This window comes from Halictus rubicundus, chromosome 3, assembly GCF_050948215.1.
Source record: "Halictus rubicundus isolate RS-2024b chromosome 3, iyHalRubi1_principal, whole genome shotgun sequence".
In the NCBI taxonomy this organism is placed as follows: Eukaryota; Metazoa; Arthropoda; class Insecta; order Hymenoptera; family Halictidae; genus Halictus; species Halictus rubicundus.
Window position 1 is genome coordinate 22,099,456 of NC_135151.1, and position 19,929 is coordinate 22,119,384.

Here is a 19,929-nt window from a genome sequence, read left to right on the forward strand (position 1 = left end):
ATTTCTGTTTGTTGCAATTGACATGAAAAACTTTTATTTTGCATAATGTTGTCCTCACATATTTTTTTTTAATGATAGTTGCTGTGATCTATATATGTTGACTAACATATACCCATAACGAAAATGTTCACAACGAACGAGGTTTCGAAAATCAACAATAAAAAAACAACCGATTATTTTGAAGTTACAATAGCGTGATGCCCCCTTCATGAATGCCCAACGTTAGGTGATCAGACGGCTATTTAAGATTTAATTGACACTTTGATCTATTTCCATCTTGATCATTGCTTTCCGTTCTTGAATAGAACGGAACACTGAAGAATTTATTATCAGACGGCAGTGGAGGAGTCATGAATCAATATTTCTTTAAAAATCAATCATTTAATATTATATAATTCATATCTGAACGAACCAGCACAAATTGAAATAGATTTCCTAGTTTCCCATTAGAGACTAAAGCTGAACCGCGCCTGGTATTTCAAGAGTGATCCGTTTCCATTGTGGTTGACGGAATGACAATTAAGTGAATCTTTTATGTAGCGTATACCGCGCTATCACCATGATTTAATAACTATTCATTTTATTTTTGTCTGATTTTATAGAAATGTCTTTCTCGATAATAAACCAAGCCCACCATAACTATTTTAAATCTGTATTTTTGATTTCATACCACGTGACCTTGAAATCACCTTGAATGAAGAAATGACAAATAAATCAAGAGAAGTGTTTTCGTGAAGTGTGATTGAACTTTAATGAAATTAAAAGATGGTAGATGGTACATGGTAGATGGTAGTATTAATATAAACTTTACTTTTACTACTCGATCACTTCTTTCTACTCTCGTGCCAAACCAAAGGTTATTTCCATCACTATTGTTTTACAAGTCGGTCTATAATTGTTTTCGACATAGTTCTGCTGTCGACGAATGTATATTGTTCTGGGTCGAACCCAGTGTTGGCGTGTTCCTGTCGGAACGGTGTCTGTGAAAGCTATGTTATCGATTGCGACGCAACCCGTTGAAATAAACGACAGTCGGAAAAAGATTTACTTGATTCAACACGCGACTCTCTCATTTCGGCCAGATCCCTTTTCCGCGGCGAGTCGTTCCAAAATTCTGAATTTGAAAACTTGTTTGCCTTTTGATCTGTTTGTCGAGTGAAAAGGATCGTGCGTCCCAGCGTTCGTTCAGATCCTCATTCGTGCTTCAATGGATCTTTGAACGGCGAGAAAAAAAAATTTGCAGGTTAAAATTTCGACGGTTATCGATTTTCACGGAGCGCAACAACTAGGAAACAAATGAAATCGTAATGGAGACCGTGAACGGTCAGTATTTCTCTATCCGGTATTCCTTCGAATCGATCGACGACGTTAACAATAATTGTGACATAATATCCGCTATTGGTGCGAACTTATGTGACAAAAATGGCCGGGTGGAACTTCGAACAGTAGGTACGGTTGAATAATTTAGGAATATTATAATGTCGAAAACAGAAGGAATTCAATTTTAAAACCTGTTTTTTCCCAGAGAATTCGAGCACTAAAAGTGACTATTTTACATTGATTTATAAAAAATAACGAGAATGTGTCTATCTAAATTTTCAGCCATTTTAAAAATAACATATACCCAAAGAAATAAATTTGTTGAATAATTCCTCATGAATGCATCTTTATAATCTCAATAATCGTAAATTAAAGATATTAGAACGTGTCATTTTGACGCGTCCCGTAAACCTAGTGTTAAAATAAATACCTAATCCAATATTTAACGCTTAAGTCAAGGTGCATCCAACTCGATTTATTTATTAAACCGACATCCGTTTCGTCGGTTCGGTGTCTTTATTTACCCGGCGTCTGATAAGAAAAGTGAAGTCATGCGAGTCGGATTATATCAAGTCTGGATCGCTGGGCAGCAGAGACTAACAACCCATCGAACAGGCGATCATTCCGGCAGTTTGCATCCGTTCGAATAAAGGATGAAGAGTCCTATAAGACCAAAGTGGTCGGTGAATTATCGAATCCATGACACAAGAGTTAATAATCTCGTAGACAATTGATTCGCTGCACAAGTTGCCGACAAACAAGTACAGGGTGTCGCAAATAGAGCTGACATTTTAAATTGCGCGCCATTTTTTGGTGGCGAACATGGAGTACTAATCTTTGACAGCATCGGGAATGATCGAGGTTTAGTCGTGGAGAATTACACGATCGAGCAACGCATAGAAATTGTGAAAATTCGCTAGGAAACTGGTGAAAACTTTGCAGAGACGGTTCGAAAAGTCCGCACGGATTTTGGTCATCGTAACGCACCATCTCGCAAAATCATCGTACGCCAATGATCCACAGACCATTCCGGAGCTCGAGGAATCAATTGGACGCAGCATTGCAGAAATTAGTCCGCAACTATGCCGAAATGTAATCGAAAATTTCGTGGAAAAGAGTTAACGTTTGCAGACAGGGACGCGAGGCGGCCATTTGTCAGATATTGTGTTCCACACATAACCTCCAGGTTTGATAATAAAATAAAAACATTCATACTTTTCGAAAATACGTTTTATTAATAAATTAAAATGTCAGCTCGGGACACCCTTTAGCTTCGATTCGAATTCTTTCTTTCTCTGCCGCTGCGCCGTCATCTTAGATCGTGTTGCACTGCTGTCCGCCATCTTTGCAACGAACACGCCACGGGCACCGCTAATAAACAAGCCCTTTTATTAATACCGGTCGAGGCAAACAACGGGACGACAAATGATTCGGCTCGGTCACGCTTCTGCCCCGACGATTCCATCGGGACGTCTCGGTTTTCTAGACGGTATTATAATTTTCATTAACCTTGTGTGCCCTCGGAGACAGGATCCATCCGACCGGGAAGAGGAGAGCGGAAGGGGACAGGATTATTAAACTCGATCCGAGGGCTATTTGTTGTATCGGCGCGGGAGTTTGCAAATGGAACGTATCAACCGGGCCCGGTAATCGACGTTTATTTCAAGCTTGTCGAAGACACAGTATCGAGCTGCGATCGATCATCGGAGATTATTGCAGGTGGACAACAGCGGAATGCCGATGACGATGATTGATATTAATGACACGGGGGCTGTGCGCTCCCCGGCACCGGGAACGAGAGGAAAGGGATCGGCGCCGGTGTATATGCGGGCGTTAATAATCGACGCATCTGCCCTTTTAATTTACTTCGCCGGGCCGTTTCATCGGCGAATCAACGATACGTCCTACGTATCGGACCCTGTAAATGCTTATCTGCTCGATGCCCGCATCGGACCGACTCGTTCGCCCTGTCATAGTTCTATTTTATCCTTCGGATTGTTCAAACTACGCTCGGTTGGTCAAACATCGATCTACACTTGCGGGGCTACCAGCCCCGTTCGAAAAAAATATTTTTCACACATTATTTCCGGTGACCATTATTTTTATTTACAAGGAAACGTCAAGAGACGATGCAGAGTACCTGGAATACAATTTTTAATATCGCGAATGAATACTTTGCTCGCGGCAGGGATTTAACTTAACACATTTGGAATAGGTTATCTTTCACGCTTCCAGTCATCAGTAATCATAATTTCTAACATACTAGAAAGAAAAATATTTGTACACTACCGTGCAATAGTTTGGAAGCTGTGAAATGCTAGCAATCGTATGCATTGTAGTGGAATATCTATGCACACATTGTACATGCGAGGACTAAACTTCACTTCAGGAAACCAGAAGTTTTTAATATTTTTTTATGTAGTCCAGTAGATTTTAGCAAGAAAATTACGGAAATCCAAGTTTTAATTCTAGGAGATCAGTGGTTCAAAAGTTATGCGTGTGTAAAGGTGTGCGATTTTCAGCGTTTTTTGTAAGGGCGCCGCCATGATGATATCTACTCGGATATCGGCTAATGAGCGGACACGCGAGAAGGTTGATCGGGGTTAGGGAGTTATAAGGGGGGCGGAGAAGGTCGGCCGTTAGGCCGCTCGATTACGCTTGCAAATCTACGTTATCGACATTACTGTGTGCTTGTGCTGCCATCTAGCGGCTCCGCTCGTTAGACAACGCGTGACGCGGACTACATACCAACATGGCGGCGCCCTTACCTGTCAAAATTGGTCAATTTTGAACACGCATAACTTTTGAACCATGGAATTCCTAACATTAAAACTTGGATTTTCGGAATTTTCTCGCCAAAATCTGCAGGATTACATGAAAAAGAGTTGAAAATTTCTGGTTTCCTGAGGTAAAGTTTAACCCGTTCGAGAATCACCTTAAACGTAACAAATCAAAATGATCACCTTCCTTCTTGGATAACGTCTAGAAAACTTGTTGACATTCTATTGATTAATTTTATGAAGCAATATAGTCCTACGCACTAGAAAACTTATGTATACTAAAAAAAGAAAAGAAAAAACAGCAGAACATGCGTATCATAAACGAAGAAGTTATGAAATATTAGAAAAATAGTTTCATCTGCTACATTATTCGAAATATTCAATAAGCTTACACAAGAGTACTCGTATAACTAAAGAATGTGCTGCTTCCAAACTGTAAAACAGTACTATACAGAGCCATTAAGTTTTAATATAGAATCAGAATGAAATGTAGAATTTTTCAACAAATTTTGTGGAACCTGTTCATTTTCTACCGCGTGTTAATTATACTATCCTCAGGTGCTACATTTTTTAAATTACACACGGACTGCAATTTGGATCCCATTATGGTAATGGTAGCAGTGGAAACAATGGAGGAAAAGGAAGCGACATTCCAGATCGCACTGACATGAAAACGATTTCCAGCAGGAAATGTAATTTGTCCGTTTCCCCCCGTACAATCCGACAAAACATATTTTCGGAATAATGGCGAGTCGAGGGGTTATCACGGTCTCTGGATTCTCTTGTAGGGAGCGCGTAGCCGGTCGATGTTTGATCTCATGATTGAATCACAGGACCAATAACTGACCGCCCTTAAGGGGTTTTGCCAGACCCTCGAGAAATATCGGACCTCTCGATGTCTTGATTCGGGGATGCTCCTGCTACGGATCGTGAGCAGAGTGATAAAAGGACATTGAATTGCTAACACGATCATAAAAACGTATCCTTGTACCGCGAGTTGCATTCTCTGTTTACCCACATCAAATCTTATTCTAAATAATACATTTACGATCACCGACTTCCTTTGTTTTCTCCCCTTTAATCTTGATACGTTGTATAGCGAAACAATAAAACACAGTTATCTCTGAAAAAGACAGCCTGCATCATAAGTAACTACACTAACCCATCAATATTTCAGTATTTTAATATTTATAAACAAAGATTATGACGACGAGTAGATTGCAGACTTCATGCATTCACAATGAACGCGAGTAAAAATTAACAAAATTGCAGGTACCATTCCACCCTTTGTGACTCGAAAATTTACAATAAATATTGTATCATCATTGAATGCGAAGCCCAAACAGAGAGCTCGATTCCGACTCCATTAAATTTTATTTACAGACAACGATGACAGAGTTAAAAGTCGACCGAGAGAAAGATTTTTGTTTGCCGTGTGTACTGTAATTTCCAGTGGATTCCGCCAACATAAAACAATTCGCATCTTTTAAAATATTATTCGACAAATATTTAATAAATCCAACATACCGGTGAGAGCTTTATTAAATTACTGCAAGCCAATGTTTCCTTTCTTCGTCAATCATCGAACCCAAAAAGCTGCCCTTTACTCTCCTCGTAAATGCACAAGAGAGCTACATAAAAGAACGCGATCGTGTAACGAAATTATCTAGACGGAAGGGAGGGTTTAACCCTTAGCATACGAAGCGGTGCCATTCGGAGACCAAATACTTTCTTTTATGGCATTCAGCAATTGTTGAAAACCCACCACCTGGTATTCCGCTATATGTCGTACCCGGTAAAAAATCAAATAGTTATTAACCCTTAATATTAGGGTTACCCCTAATGTATTCTTCATCTGAAATACGACGAAAGCCGGTCCCCACCCGTCGCCTAATATCGAAGGAAAACTGTAGTGAAAAATCGACATGGGTCAGAAATGACTCCGGCATAGGTCTAGAACTCTCAGGAGGCCTTCCCTGTGCCAAAACAGGTGTGTCAACATTGAAAATATTTAGGTAGAACATATAAAGAAACAAATTTGTCAAGTGTGCCGATACTTTTGATCCGCTAAAAACGGACCATCGTAAATATTTTATTTTAATGTCATAAGTCGACTGCGGATGTTTATGCAATTTTCAATTTTCGTACGCAAATTGTAGGAAAGTGGAAACAAATAAAATCTAATTTTTTGGGGTAGTAGCCTTCGTGGAAATAGATAAAATAAGACTTTTATATTACAGCATTTTTTGAACATTTTCCGGAGCCATAAATGCATAAAAATCCGCAGTCTAGTCATAAGTTATATTTAACAAACAAATTAAAATCACGTTCTTCAGAGGCTTACAATGAATTTAACACTAGATTTACGGGACCCGTCAAAATGACGGGTTCCAGTATTTTTAAATTGCGAATATTGAGATTGTAAAAATGCATCCACGAGAAATTACTTAACAAATTGATTTCTTTGGGTATATATTATTAAAAAAAAATGGCTACAAACTTTGATCGATACATTCATGTTATTTTTACAAAGTAATGTAGAATAGTCATTTTTAGTGCTCCATAAACCTAGTGTTAAATACTGAAGCATCTTCTCAACTTTCCCAGCTTGTAGAATAGGGAAATGGCGGATGGACATCGTCACAGTTACAGAGGCGTAGTTAGGGTTCCCGGTAGTATGGAAACGCGACCGGGACTGGGGTTGTACAGCACATTATCTGGCGATCGTGTCCCCGGGAAAAGGCTATCGAATTAGGTGGTTCGGGGACGTACGGGTTAATTATTTTGCAGCCGGTGTTGTTGTTGTTGTTGTTGGAAAGCTCGGGGCTTATCGGGTGGTTAGTCGAAGACCGCAGTTCTGCGGCGCCTCGGGGAGGACAGAAAGGGTGAAAAGGGGGTGATTTCGGGGGGAGTCGGGTTTGAGACGGTGGTGCAACGTCGATGGAAGTCTAACTCGTCCTGCGGTTGTGTCGACCCCGCTGGTAGGCAGGCATGGCTCGCGGTGGGCGAGCCAATTGCCGCAAGCCAAACATAGTTTAACTCGAATTGCCGCTAATAGACTCGTTCGTCATCGCATTGAGAAACACTCGGTGGCAGCGCGAGACCCTTTTCCACACCCACGCGCCGCCCGTCCCTTTCCCGTTCCCTTTTCCTGTCCCCCTTCGCTTCGTCTACTTTCGCCAGCGAGCGAGAGCGGCGAGCCGTTCTTCCTACTGCGGGCAGGACAGCGCGGAAATTGCTCGGCAATTTCCATGAAAAATGCCAGAGGTTTACAGTACGACCGCTCGGAGCGCCCCCGTCCTTGTCTAGTTTGCCGCGGAAATTACGCTCCCCGCCCTTTTCAATTTTACCGCATCGGGCACTTCATTGAAATAAAATTGCGCCCCGCTGATATTCGACCATGTCCCCCGCGAAACTGGATTATCATCGCCCCGGAACCGGCCAGGTCTGCCCCGTGATGTATTCAATGCTCCCTTAATCTTTTGCGTACCGAGATGAAACAACCGAAATTGTAATTTCCATTACGATCTACACTCCTGGACAGAAAGATAGCACAACTGTGCTATCATTTAATTTTTGAAGGATAAATCAAGAATTTTCTGAATTCTACAAATGGTACGTAAATATCATCTCACGGTCATACAGGGTGGGGCATTTATATGGGAACACCTAAATATACCTCGGTTATTATTGGTTGTACAAAAAATCTCCACAGAGTAAAGTTGTACTGTTTCAAGAATTTGATGAGGGTAAAAATACAAGTACGAACAGAGTAGTTTCAGTTTTTCGCTATATAATATACTACCGTGAGACGATGTTTACGTACCATTTGTAGAATTCAGAGAATTCTTGATTTATCCTTCAGAACTAAATGATAGCACACTTGGCTATCTTTTTGTCCAGGAGTGTATCACCGTAAAACTTAACGCATCCGTAGCATACGAAAAGATTGTAAAATGTTGGGTCCAATAGAATTTGGTGCAACTATACTTCCGTTTAATTAATTGATTCAATTTTTATCGTCGAGGTGAGAAGATTTGTATATATATATATATATAATTTAATTGTTTAATGTTGCTTCAACATCAAAGGTTATTAGCAACACGGTACATTTTCTTACAATATATTATACATATTTGTATCCTTGATATACTTGGCAAGACCGGCGATATACTCCTTAGAACTTAACAGAATGGGTTAGGATCTTGGCAACTTAGCATTTTTCGTTTCATTCTCATATTTTTTGTATTCTATTATTAGGTGGTTTATGTTAATTGGTACTCTTTCTGTTGAATAGAGGAAAAATTGTAAAATGTAGGGTTCAATATCATTTGGTGCAACTATAATTCCGTTTAATTAATTGATTCAATTTTTATCGTCGAGGTGAGAAGATTTCTTTCTATTGAATAGAGGAAAAATTGTAAAATGTAGGGTTCAATAGAATTTGGTGCAACTATGCTTCCGTTTAATCAATTGATTCAATTTTTATCGTCGAGATGAGAAGATTTCTTTCTATTGAATAGAGGAAAAATTGTAAAATGTAGGGTTCAATAGAATTTGGTGCAACTATACTTCCGTTTAATTAATTGATTCAATTTTTATCGTCGAGATGAGAAGATTTCTTTCTGTTGAATAGAGAAGAAATTGTAAAATGTAGGGTTCAATATCATTTGGTGCAACTATAATTCCGTTTAATTAATTGATTCAATTTTTATCGTCGAGGTGAGAAGATTTCTTTCTGTTGAATAGAGGAAAAATTGTAAAATGTAGGTTTCAATAGAATTTGGTGCAACTATACTTCCGTTTAATTAATTGATTCAATTTTTATCGTCGAGGTGAGAAGATTTCTTTCTCTTGCATGGAGAAAAAATTGTATAGTATTCTACGGTTAACTTATTTTGAGATTTATTTTTATCTATCCAAACAGGCAAACGTGTGAGTCTTTGTTGCCAACGACAATATTTCTGTTGCAATTTCCATAACTTGACTGCACGAAAATTGTCATTCCTCATAGAAGGTTGTGTCAAAAGAGAAAATAAGTCGACAGACTAATGGAAGAACGACTCCATTAGAATGCATTTTTTATATGAAAATGGAGTACGCTTCAAGAATAGTTTCATGTTTCCTGTTACGAATATACGTTTACGAAGTCCGCGGTAAGACTCTTCCAATTCTCGGAGGCTGAGCTATATACGGAGAGACAATTCGAATCTTTCCGTATAGAAATCCGATAAACGTACCTTAAACTGTGTTAGAACGTGTTGTCTTAATTTGTTCAAGGTATTGCGCACGTAACTTTAATAAAATAAGAAAAATTGAAAATATTCAGTTGTTTGCATCGGTGGAGTTAGTATGAATGAGCATGAACCATACACCATCCAAGATAACGAAGTACTGGTGACCACAACTGACGTCACGAAATAATTCAAAATGGTGGATAGTGTATTCGACTTTTTTTTTATATTATTTTTACTATTCTTTTTTTTTCAGTGAAGTAATCTGTCACGAAATAAATACAAACTTCTTTTTATCAACATTTACATTAACATTAAACTTTTTTCAAATTATAATCGACAAAATGAGTTGGCACTATTTGAAACAATAAGAGTAAAGTAAAAATGACCGAGTAATACAATTAAATCAATACCAGGAATGTCTGAGAGACCACTGGACCGGTTCACATGAGAATCATAATTTGACAATCATATTCCCAAGATTAGTTTCGTATTTATTATCTGACACCGCGAATTTTTGCTTCATGGACTTTTATTTTATTATTAACCAAAGAAATTGACCGTTCAGATTAAAAGTTGTATGCTCGAGTTGAAGTAACTGTCATTCTTTAAAGAACTGATTTTCCAAATCGATTTTGACAAGTGTTAAATAATAATCTGAACTGCACAATTTTATCCGAATTGATGTCGATATTTATGAAACGGTGAGATGGCTTTAGAAAAGTTGGTGCCATCTATTTTCAGATGTTTAACCTAAATTTTTAACATATGCATATTGATTGGTTAACGGAACATAATTTTATATATAATACAAATTTTTGAAATTTCGTTATTCTTCAAGCAAGGTGTGCAATCCTTTAAACAATTCTCAGGAGACACGAACGTTGTAGTGGTGCACACGTAGTTGCGGAGGAAAAATAATAGCGTGTATGCGGGTCAAATAGGCAAGCGCGTCGGTTAATTGAACCATCGGCGAATCTCGTTTAACCGCGATTGTCCAGCACAAAGACCGATCTAATTCGCAATCGGTTCATCAGTATCGATATGTGTCTAGACTCGTTAAGTACTCCATCAGCTTGCAGGTACCGGTCTCAATTTGTACGATCTGCGGTCTATTAGAGATTGACATGTTGCTTACACGTTTCAATTATAATCTTATTACCACTTATATATCTACATTCGAATTTCCCGATTTTCCATTAAATTACGATCCTGCTGTTTATGTGTCCCCGTTGAAAAATTCAAGACTGCTTTAAATTCCTGTCGATTAGGCAGTTTCACACGATTGGGTCATTTACATGGATTAAACACTCTAAAATAGATTAACTATTTACGTAAGTTCTCGTATATTGAGATTTATTGAATATTTAAAAATGGGATACCACGTTTCATGTTAAAATAATTATTCTCGGTGCCACTCGAATAAGATTAATTTTCCGAAGCTTAAATAAGGTAGCAGGACAATGAATAATTTATGGAATATTTTAAGCAAATGTCCCTATCGAACAAAATGCTTGAACATTCAGTTTTTCGCCGCAGATTAAAGTATAGAAGAAAGTACACTCCACGAAAATTCCTACAGAACCTCGGCTCGGTCATGAAAACAATTCAGAGAGACGCACAAAGTGTTCTGAAAGTAATGGAGAAGCATTTAAGCCCCGCTTTTTGCCCGCCATACCCCAACACTCTTTCACTATGACGAGAGGAATCGATCCGCGCAAAAATGTACGTTTCTATTTAAAAAAGTTATTTCGCTCGCTGTTGACCTACAAAAGAATATCTCCCTCCGTAAACAGTCTTTTTCACATCATTAAAACCCTTCGTCGTGGCCTGAATCAAACCCCTTTAGGCAATTTTCATTTCTAATTGTAACGAGCAAAATTATATACAGTGGGTCCAACAAGTATTATATTTCAACACTACATTTCCCATTCTTAAGTCGATATTTAAACTGGGATCATTTCGATCAAAAAAATAATACAACAACACAATTCGACTCATTTTAAAGCTTAAAGCCTCTACTTTTAAGGAATCATTCTAAAGCTTACTGCTTTTACAGCCGGATAAGGAATTCGCAACAGCCATTCGATAGCTTATCCAAAGGAAATACTTTCTGCCAATTTTCAACCCTATATCTCGACATGGGGGGTAGTAACGGGGTGACAAAGAAAATCAGGTTTTTCCACAATTTCTCCTATCCCCTTCAATCGGAAATTCTGAAAAAAATCAGGCATATTGTAGCTGTTAGAGTACACATCTATGAATTTTTTCAGAATTTTTAGCTTCGAAGCCGAATTTTAAAAAGTGAAAAACGATTTTATTTTGAGACGCTGATTTCTTGTAGAAGCTGCGAGATACTGAGTTCATATTTTTACAGTTTCAGCATCTCTTTATGGTCGTTAACATATAATTTTTTCAGATTTTTCAGAGTGGGGACACATAGTTAAAAAAATCAAAAACCGCTATTTTCACCTTTTCCGTGTCCGTACAAGTACCATGTTCATATGACTCGTGTAATTAATCCATAAAACGAGTCCAAATTTATTGTTGTACTATTTTTCAAAATTATCAAGGTTCACAGATTGACAAATTCCGAGAATGGGAAGTTTAGCGTTCAAATAGTCATCGTGGTACTATTTTACATATATCGAGACGTTATTTCTATTCTGTTTTCGATTTGCGTATTAAATTTAAATTGGTTAAATTTCGTTAATAGTGGGAAGAAATCGCACGAAGTATGAGAGGTTATTGGGGGCAACCAGTCGCGACTAATCCGAGGATATTTGGCTGGCAAGGAGTTTCTTCCTCATGCTCCGCAACAATGACCGGCCAACTAGTTTCGAGACTAGGCGGCCGAAATTCTCTTAGAGAATCATTCGAGCTACGCCAGTCGTCCAAAGGGACTCTTGTCGATCGTAAGCGACCAAATAGAGGTTGGCTTCATTGTTCCCGGGGCCGATTCCGGCAAGTTTCCGGTGGCAGATTGACCTTTCGGATCGAGTTAAGTAGACTTTCGAATTTTTGCTCATCAACGAGCAGGAATTATTCCGCGGGCCGTATTCAGATTTCATCGAAGTTCAATTCGCGTCGTTCTCGAGGGCGAATGTTAATCCAGAAACTTTTAAAACACTCGACGGTGTGTACCCACGGTGAATGGTTGCTTCCGAAGAAGGTAATCTGTCTCTGGGATTCTTTGGGAGCCGGTCTGGTTGCACGGATACTTTCACGGCGAGAGGTTCTCTGTCCCTCGAGCCGAGGGGCTTCTTGTAAAATTGAAATTGACATCGAATTTCTACGATGCCGGGGAATCAGAATGCTCGATAGAATTTTTGAGAATGCATCGATAATCGATCGGCGAGAGGCAATTTGAATGATTCAGTCGGGGGTGAATTGAACATTTTCGAACCGTTTGCCTCTCTCGGCTTCGCTGTTCGATATTCAATTCTATTTCGACGGCCATTATTCAGTTAAATGTGCATTTGTTATATTTTCGGAAATTTCAAGATTCTCGAAATAGTTGGGCCCAATTTGACAGCACGGGTGCAAAATCGTGATAGAATTTATAGTCAGCATGACTCATAACCAATTTGAATGCATAAAAGAACACCCATTTCCGGGATATTATATTTATCAAGCTAATGGATTTATTTCAAAAGGTTTCAATATCAATTTAAATACAGATACCATCAATGTACAATATATGTTTAATGATTTTCCATTTATTGTTATTAAAAACACTGTAGAGGTTCTTGCATTTACGATGTCTCAGAGAAACAGAGAAACGTAGCACGAGAAAGTAATAAAATGAAATCCGTGGCACAGAAGATAAAATTTTAGTTCATCTTTTTGATAAATAAAGACTAAAAATCGCGAATTTAAATTTTAAAATGAATTTTTTAGTTTGAATTTCTCGTATAATTGAAAGAAAAAAATTTTGCGCGTCCTATAAATGGTTTATGTACATGCGTATGGTACACACAATGGAGGTTGGAAAACAGAATTTAAACATTATAAAAATACGTTATTTTATAAAGTCTCCGCTTCCGTTTCACGTAGTTGTTTAATCGTTTTTATTTTAATAACACGAACTTGTAATACTTTTGTACCCCCAAATTGTTTCCCACCCTCATATACGTTTTTTTGACAGGTTATTCCAAATATTTTCAATAATAATGGGGTCGGGAGTGTGGACAGGTAAATTCAAAACCTTCACATTTTTGGAAATAAAAAAGCGATAAACTTATTTTACAGCGTAAACTGTAACGTTCGCTGCAAAAGAAGGAACATATAATTGCTGCCTACAATGTAAACCGTACAATGTAACGCTTGCTTGTTTAATTGTTCATCTATTAATTAATATATTTTTGGCTATTCATCAATTTTTGGATATTCTAAAAAATTTATTGCAATTGTAACATAGTATACTATAGTGATCCATACTGTAATAGTACCAACTCCCACTCGTCGACGGTTTAAACATACTTCTCCTTTTCTCAAATTGCAAAAATAAAAATTGAATCCAACAATATATCATTTTCAATAACGTTCGGGATCAATGTGTTGTTTCCAATGTTTTTGATGCAGATTGTACCTTTTTTCAGTCAGTCAACGTATTGAATTTATAATTTATTGATTTCTGCCTATATATTAAAAATATTAAAAATAAAAGTTCGCGTGCCCAGCGTTTTAACGAAGTAGAATTAGCAGTTCATGATCAGACGCGTGAGTAATTTTCAAACTCAAATTTCCCGAAAACGAGGCGTAAAATGAAAAAATTTTATTCCCTATTTTCGACTTATTTTCTCATGTAGAATCATCCCCTCCGCGTTTGTGCCGTTTTGAGACACCCTGTAGAGAACCTAGTCGTTTTTTAAGAGAACGGCTGACTCGAGGCCCATAGTCCCTTCGGGACCTTTGTTCCTCGTGATAAGTACTACACAATGCAATGATAAACATTCGACCTTGAAACTCAAGGTCAATTTCGCGGCAAGTTTTCGCAATAAATCTCCACCGATCCAAAAGACATATAATTTTGAAAGGCCCTGTACATTTCTGTTGATCCGCCAATGAGAACCCGAACGTTGAAAGTTGTTATCGCGGCGTTTCCCTAATTCGAAATCAATAACTCCATAATAATTCGCGCGTAAACACGGCGGTCGTTTAATTCGTTTTAGAGAGAAAAAAAGGGGCTATTAGTCACGGGAGTTGCGTCGGGTGTAAACGGGACGAGAAAAAAAAAGAACGGTGTTACGCGGTCGTACGTTGGTACAGTGATAATTTCGCAACTTGTAATGCTCTTTCGGCTCGAAACGGTGGAATTATGGTGGCCGTGGCAAGTTCGCGTTACGTCAAAAGTTCCGGGCGACCGTTTAACATACGTCTGACGGTATTTATGACTCCGGGAAATATATCCCCGTTGTAATTGTCTCTTGGAGCCGAAACCCATGGTGTACGCGTTCCGCTGCCACTTCCTTTCGCCTGTCCGTCACGCGCGCCGCACGCATTCAACATGTTCAATCTAATCCTAAACATCCGCGGCTGTTTACACGAACAACGCGGAGAATGGCTCGCGCAACCGTTCAACGAATCTCTGTTATCTCGCGAACACGTTAAAAGATTTCTCGTCTAACTGTCGGGAAACACGCATTAAACACCTTTCACCGTCAATTATTATTCAACGCGATGCATACTTGTTACACCGAAGGATAATCGCTTAAACTTCTAACGACTCGTTTATGCGTTCGCATAAAGAAGCTCCATTCAGCCGATTATACTCGCTGAACCAGTGCTTCAACGGACGGATTATCATTTCGCTCTTTACAGTCTTCTCTCGATATATGTCGCAAATGCTTGGCTGATAAATGTCGCCGAACTATCACCACTACCGCTGGGTATACCGACGCCGACGAGTGTAAACATAATACTAGTATATAGTACATGCGGCACAGGCTTGTTAAAAAATTAAAAGAATAGTTAACCTTTGTTTGTGTGTCCTTTTTTTCATTTCGAAAATGTCGGTGAAGATTTATATATTCTAGTGTTCTGGTCCTATACGGTTTACAGCGACTATGAATTCCATAGAGAGATTGCCAAATGAATACAGTCTTCTCTCGATATATGTCGCAAATACTTGGCTGATAAAAGTCGCAGAACTATCCCCACCACCGCGGGATATGCCCCACGAGAGGCGACAAAGACGAGTGTAAACATAATACGGGTCGAGTACGACGTCCACGTGGATCGAAGAATAATAGTATCTCCTGGACGGTATACAGTGAAATCTCGATATAAGTCACTTGCGCGGTTCTAGCGAGTGACATTTAGACGAAATCTGTAGTTGTCGCCGAACGTTGCATTTCAAATACACAGTGCAAACTGGAAATGTAAAAGTCACTATCGGTGGTGGTGGTGTGCGTAGTCCCAGTGACCTTTAAACGCGAGGCTCGCAGTGACTTATATCGGGAATTCACTGTATGTCGCTGGCAAGACCCGTGTTGCTGACATATATCGGGAAAACACTGTGCCCAGTGACTTTTGTGCTTTTATTTTGTAAAGTATAAATCCATATAAATTAATGAATTTAATATTGCTGCCAAACAGAGGTAACAATGACAGTGAGTTACACAAAAGACAGAATTTACTAACCCTTGGATGAAGGGAGTTGGGTCCACTCTGACCCAGAGTTATAAGTAGTCCGAAACAGGAATGAAATGAAAATGAATTTTCCGTTTTAATAATTCGAATGACATAAAACCAGCGTAACAATATTCTTCAATTCTTTTAATGCCCCACAGAGTTTTGTATCTCACCTATTCATTCCTGCCATAATTCCATAATCCATTCCTACCATAATTAGTCGGAATCTCTAAGAACCGGGCTGCTGGTTGCCAGCAGAAGCATTTCGAATTTGCAGGACAGTGTAATTTATCACTACCAACAGCGTGCCCGTCATGAAATCCGAAAGGTCGCCCGACAAACACGAAATTCTTATTGCTACAGTCCCGCCGGTTGCCCTCCGAGAGTGTTCCCGTGGGAACGAACAGGCAGTGGGAATTAATATCGAGAATCTGAAAAAGCGGGGGCGGATTGAAAACCGTCGTTAAGTACAATCTTCGATGAGGCGTGCAGCTGCGGCAAGTCCCTAACCCGGTACCTAACCGCTAACATCCTTCACGTCTCCAACTACCACGCCACAATTCCTGAAAATCGTGCGCTTCCTGCTCGTGAAAAGCAAGAAAAAGGCTCCCCCCAAACGCGGTGGCTTATCTTCGGAGCTTTTAATTTCGAGCGACCAAGCTCTTTACATCCGCGAGAGGTATAATTATCCGCGTGACGGTGGAGGGGTGGCATTGAATATTTTAGCCGGTGCTCCACCTTTCTTCCGCCAGCATCACTTTCTCCCCCCCCCTCTCTCCCTCTCGCTCCTTTCTCCCTTTGTCGCCTCACCCCGTCGTGTTTCAGTCCTATGCTCCGGGGCGGTTTGCGTGGTAAAAAGAAAAATAATAAAAACCAGGACACAGTACATTCGGAGAAACGAAGGTCGGGTAAACCGGGCCGGGGGATCGTAAGCAAAAGACGATTCGAGTTTCGGAGTCGCCGGGGCCGGTGGCGTAACCGGCCAGAGAGATTAGGGCGGGAAATTACGTCTGGTATTTTGCGGATAGATTTACATAAGTTCCTTCATTCCTTTCCGCCACGCTTTTTCCCGGCGGCGAGCTTGCGTCGCGTCGCAGCGCGTCGCACAGCGTCGCTCCTTTAATCGCCCCCGACCCTCCGCGCCCCGTCACCCCCGTTCGTTCATTTTTCATGTGAGCGCCCGTACGGCCAGTAATTATCCGCCATTTGATAATCCTCCGACTCGCCCCCGTGCCCTCTTCCAACATTTTCCACGCGGACATTTTATTGTCCGCTATTTGCCCCACTGATTCCGGATTCGCTTCGACCCTTCCCCCACAGCCTGCCCTCTGACCTGTTACGGTTCCATTCGTCTCTCTGCTGGCCGCCACGTTACCAAATGATCTGTCATTGCCGGATAAGAAATAAAGTGGAAAAATAGGGAATTGGCTGGTCCCCGGACGCCGGAAACAGACTGCCGGCCGGTGGATTTTTGAATCCCGGGCACGTATCAAACGGCCCCGACGCGAAACTGTTGCGAAAAAACGGGGATCGGTCTTCCCGTGACGTATTCGCTCTTCCTTGAACAATTCCGCGCAGCCGGCGTGCAAGAATTAGGGATAAATCGTCCGCCCGGATAGATAATGTAATTACGGGATTATTAACTACCGGCAATTGTACTTCGCAGTATTTTCTGTGCGTACATCATCCCTTAATGTCCGGGGGCCGTTCACGGAGACGTTCTGCTCGCGAGATTAGGACATTTGGATTCGCGGAAGTCGACTGTTCGAGGATATCATTTCTGCAACGTTCTGCTCCGTTTCAGCTTTCGTCGGGTGATGCGAATATTATTCGTACGAGATAATCGTTTGTAGATCGGTAGGTGCTTAGAAAAGAAATTTAAATTTAGAAAGAATTTGTTCAGCTGACCAGAATATTTATTTTACGGTGACCAGAATATTTTTCAATCGCTCTCGAAGTATTTTGTGTATTTCTCTGATTGGTCCGGAGCAAACAGTTGAGTCACACGCGGTCTCGCTATTCGCTGACAGCCACTACTACTTCGGCTGATCGCGTCGCGTGACGGTGAACTTTGCTCCCCTTGACCCCGTGTCGTCCCACGCGTCCCAAGTTATGTGTAGACAGCGGATTTTATGCGTTTTTGACAAACGTGAGTAGGTGTGATTCGGAACAGTGAAAACATTAGAAGAATCTAAAAACACCGTTGTATTATTTTCGACCTATTAAACGTATTAACCCTTAGCACTTGAATGGTGACTGTAAGGCACCACTAAAAATTGCTGTATCATTATTAAAAATATTTTTACATTATGAAAGTTTGTATTGAATAAATTACTAAACATTACAAAAATATATATATAGAAGGGGAATGTCCTAGGTCGGAAGAAATGTTTCGTTTTGGAGTTAAAATAGCTTCGAGTGCAAACAATTAAGAAAGAAAATAAATTTCTACTTCACTCCAGTTTGTTGAAAATCAGGAAGTAAAATATTATTTTGCATCAAGATCCGCTGTTTAAGGCTCCGACAATACAAACCTTGTGCGAATCACAATCTTGGCGGATTTATTAAATTATTTCGAGGAGAATCAAGCTATTTTTTCTATCAACCAAGCTCTCACGAAGAGTGCAAGGGGTTTTACACTGGTACTAGATTAACCTCTTAACACGTTAAGTGCCAAAAATCAATCTCCGAGGATCTCACAAAATCAGTACAATTTAATTAATGAAACCGAAACTGGAAATTTAAAATGTACTATAAGGGATGCTGTCTTAACCCTTCTGAATTCTAAAGGTCCTAATCAAATTCGGTTTATCTGGATATGTCACAATAAAAAAAAAATTTCTAAACCTAGCCAAAAATCACTGTCAGTTATATGTGACTGACGTGGCAATTAACGTGTCAAGCACGGCGCGGTCATCCGCAACTCCATCTGCCAGGCACGGCGCGATCGTCCGCAATTCTGTTTCTCAGGGACGGCGCGCCTGGCCGCGAAAGGCACAAAAGCCACTATAATGGCTTTACCGTTCGAATCGATGCTTTCCACGGAAACCACTATAGTGGCGTACCGTTCAGACTGATGCTTTCCACGGAAGCCACTATAGTGGCTTTACCGTTCAAACCGGTGCTTTCCACGGAAACCACTATAGTGGCGTACCGTCCACACTGATGCTTTCCACGGAAACCACTATAGTGGCTTTACCGTTCAAATCAATGCTTTCCACGGAAACCACTATAGTGGCGTACCGTTCAAAGTGATGCTTCCCACGGAAACCACTATAATGGCTTTACCGTTCCAACCGGTGCTTTCCACGGAAGCCACTATAGTGGCGTACCGTTCAAATCAATGCTTTCCACGGAAGCCACTATATGGGCTTTACTGTTCAAACTGAAGCTTTCCACGGAAGCCACTATAGTGGCTTTACCGTTCAAACTGATGCTTTCCACGGAAACCACTATAGTAGCACACCATTCAAACCGATGCGTTCCACGGAAGCCACTATTGTGGCGTACAGTGTTTTAAGAGGTTAAAATTCAGCGTGCAGGTGACACATGTATTTCATCCAGTCTATTTATGGTTTCAGGATGTCCAGAGGCCAAGGAGGTTGGTCCGACGAGCCGTGCACCTCGGCCGGAAGTCGGAACGTCGTCCGACAGTCGGCGGGACCGTCCTCGAGGACGACGCCTCCCATCCTTGAGGATCGGACTTCCGGCCCGGCGTCCTGCAAAGGCGGATTCAGGTTAGGCGTCTACGGCTGGCGAAAAAGGTGTTTGTACTCCTTAGTGCTGACTCTGATGATCATCGTGATTCTGAACCTGGCTCTCACTGTTTGGCTGCTCAAGGTCATGGGATTCAGCTCCGTAAGTTTGTAATCGATTATTCTTACACGCGCTCACTATCGTCATGTGAGCTGATCGTTTACCTGGTCGGCTAACTCCACAAAAGAAACAGTAGAGAAAAT

General features: G+C 40.3%; 1 protein-coding gene across 3 annotated transcripts in view; it reads left to right on the forward strand.

Moving 5' to 3' along the window:
- Scgdelta (sarcoglycan delta) overlaps positions 1 to 19,929 on the forward strand; it is a 429,272-nt gene that overhangs the window by 364,747 nt on the left and 44,596 nt on the right. For all 3 annotated transcript variants that reach the window (XM_076785990.1, XM_076785992.1, XM_076785991.1), the window contains one exon: positions 19,552 to 19,828. In XM_076785990.1, coding sequence (XP_076642105.1) covers positions 19,552 to 19,828 — 277 coding nt within the window. The remainder of the gene's footprint in view (positions 1 to 19,551; positions 19,829 to 19,929) is intronic.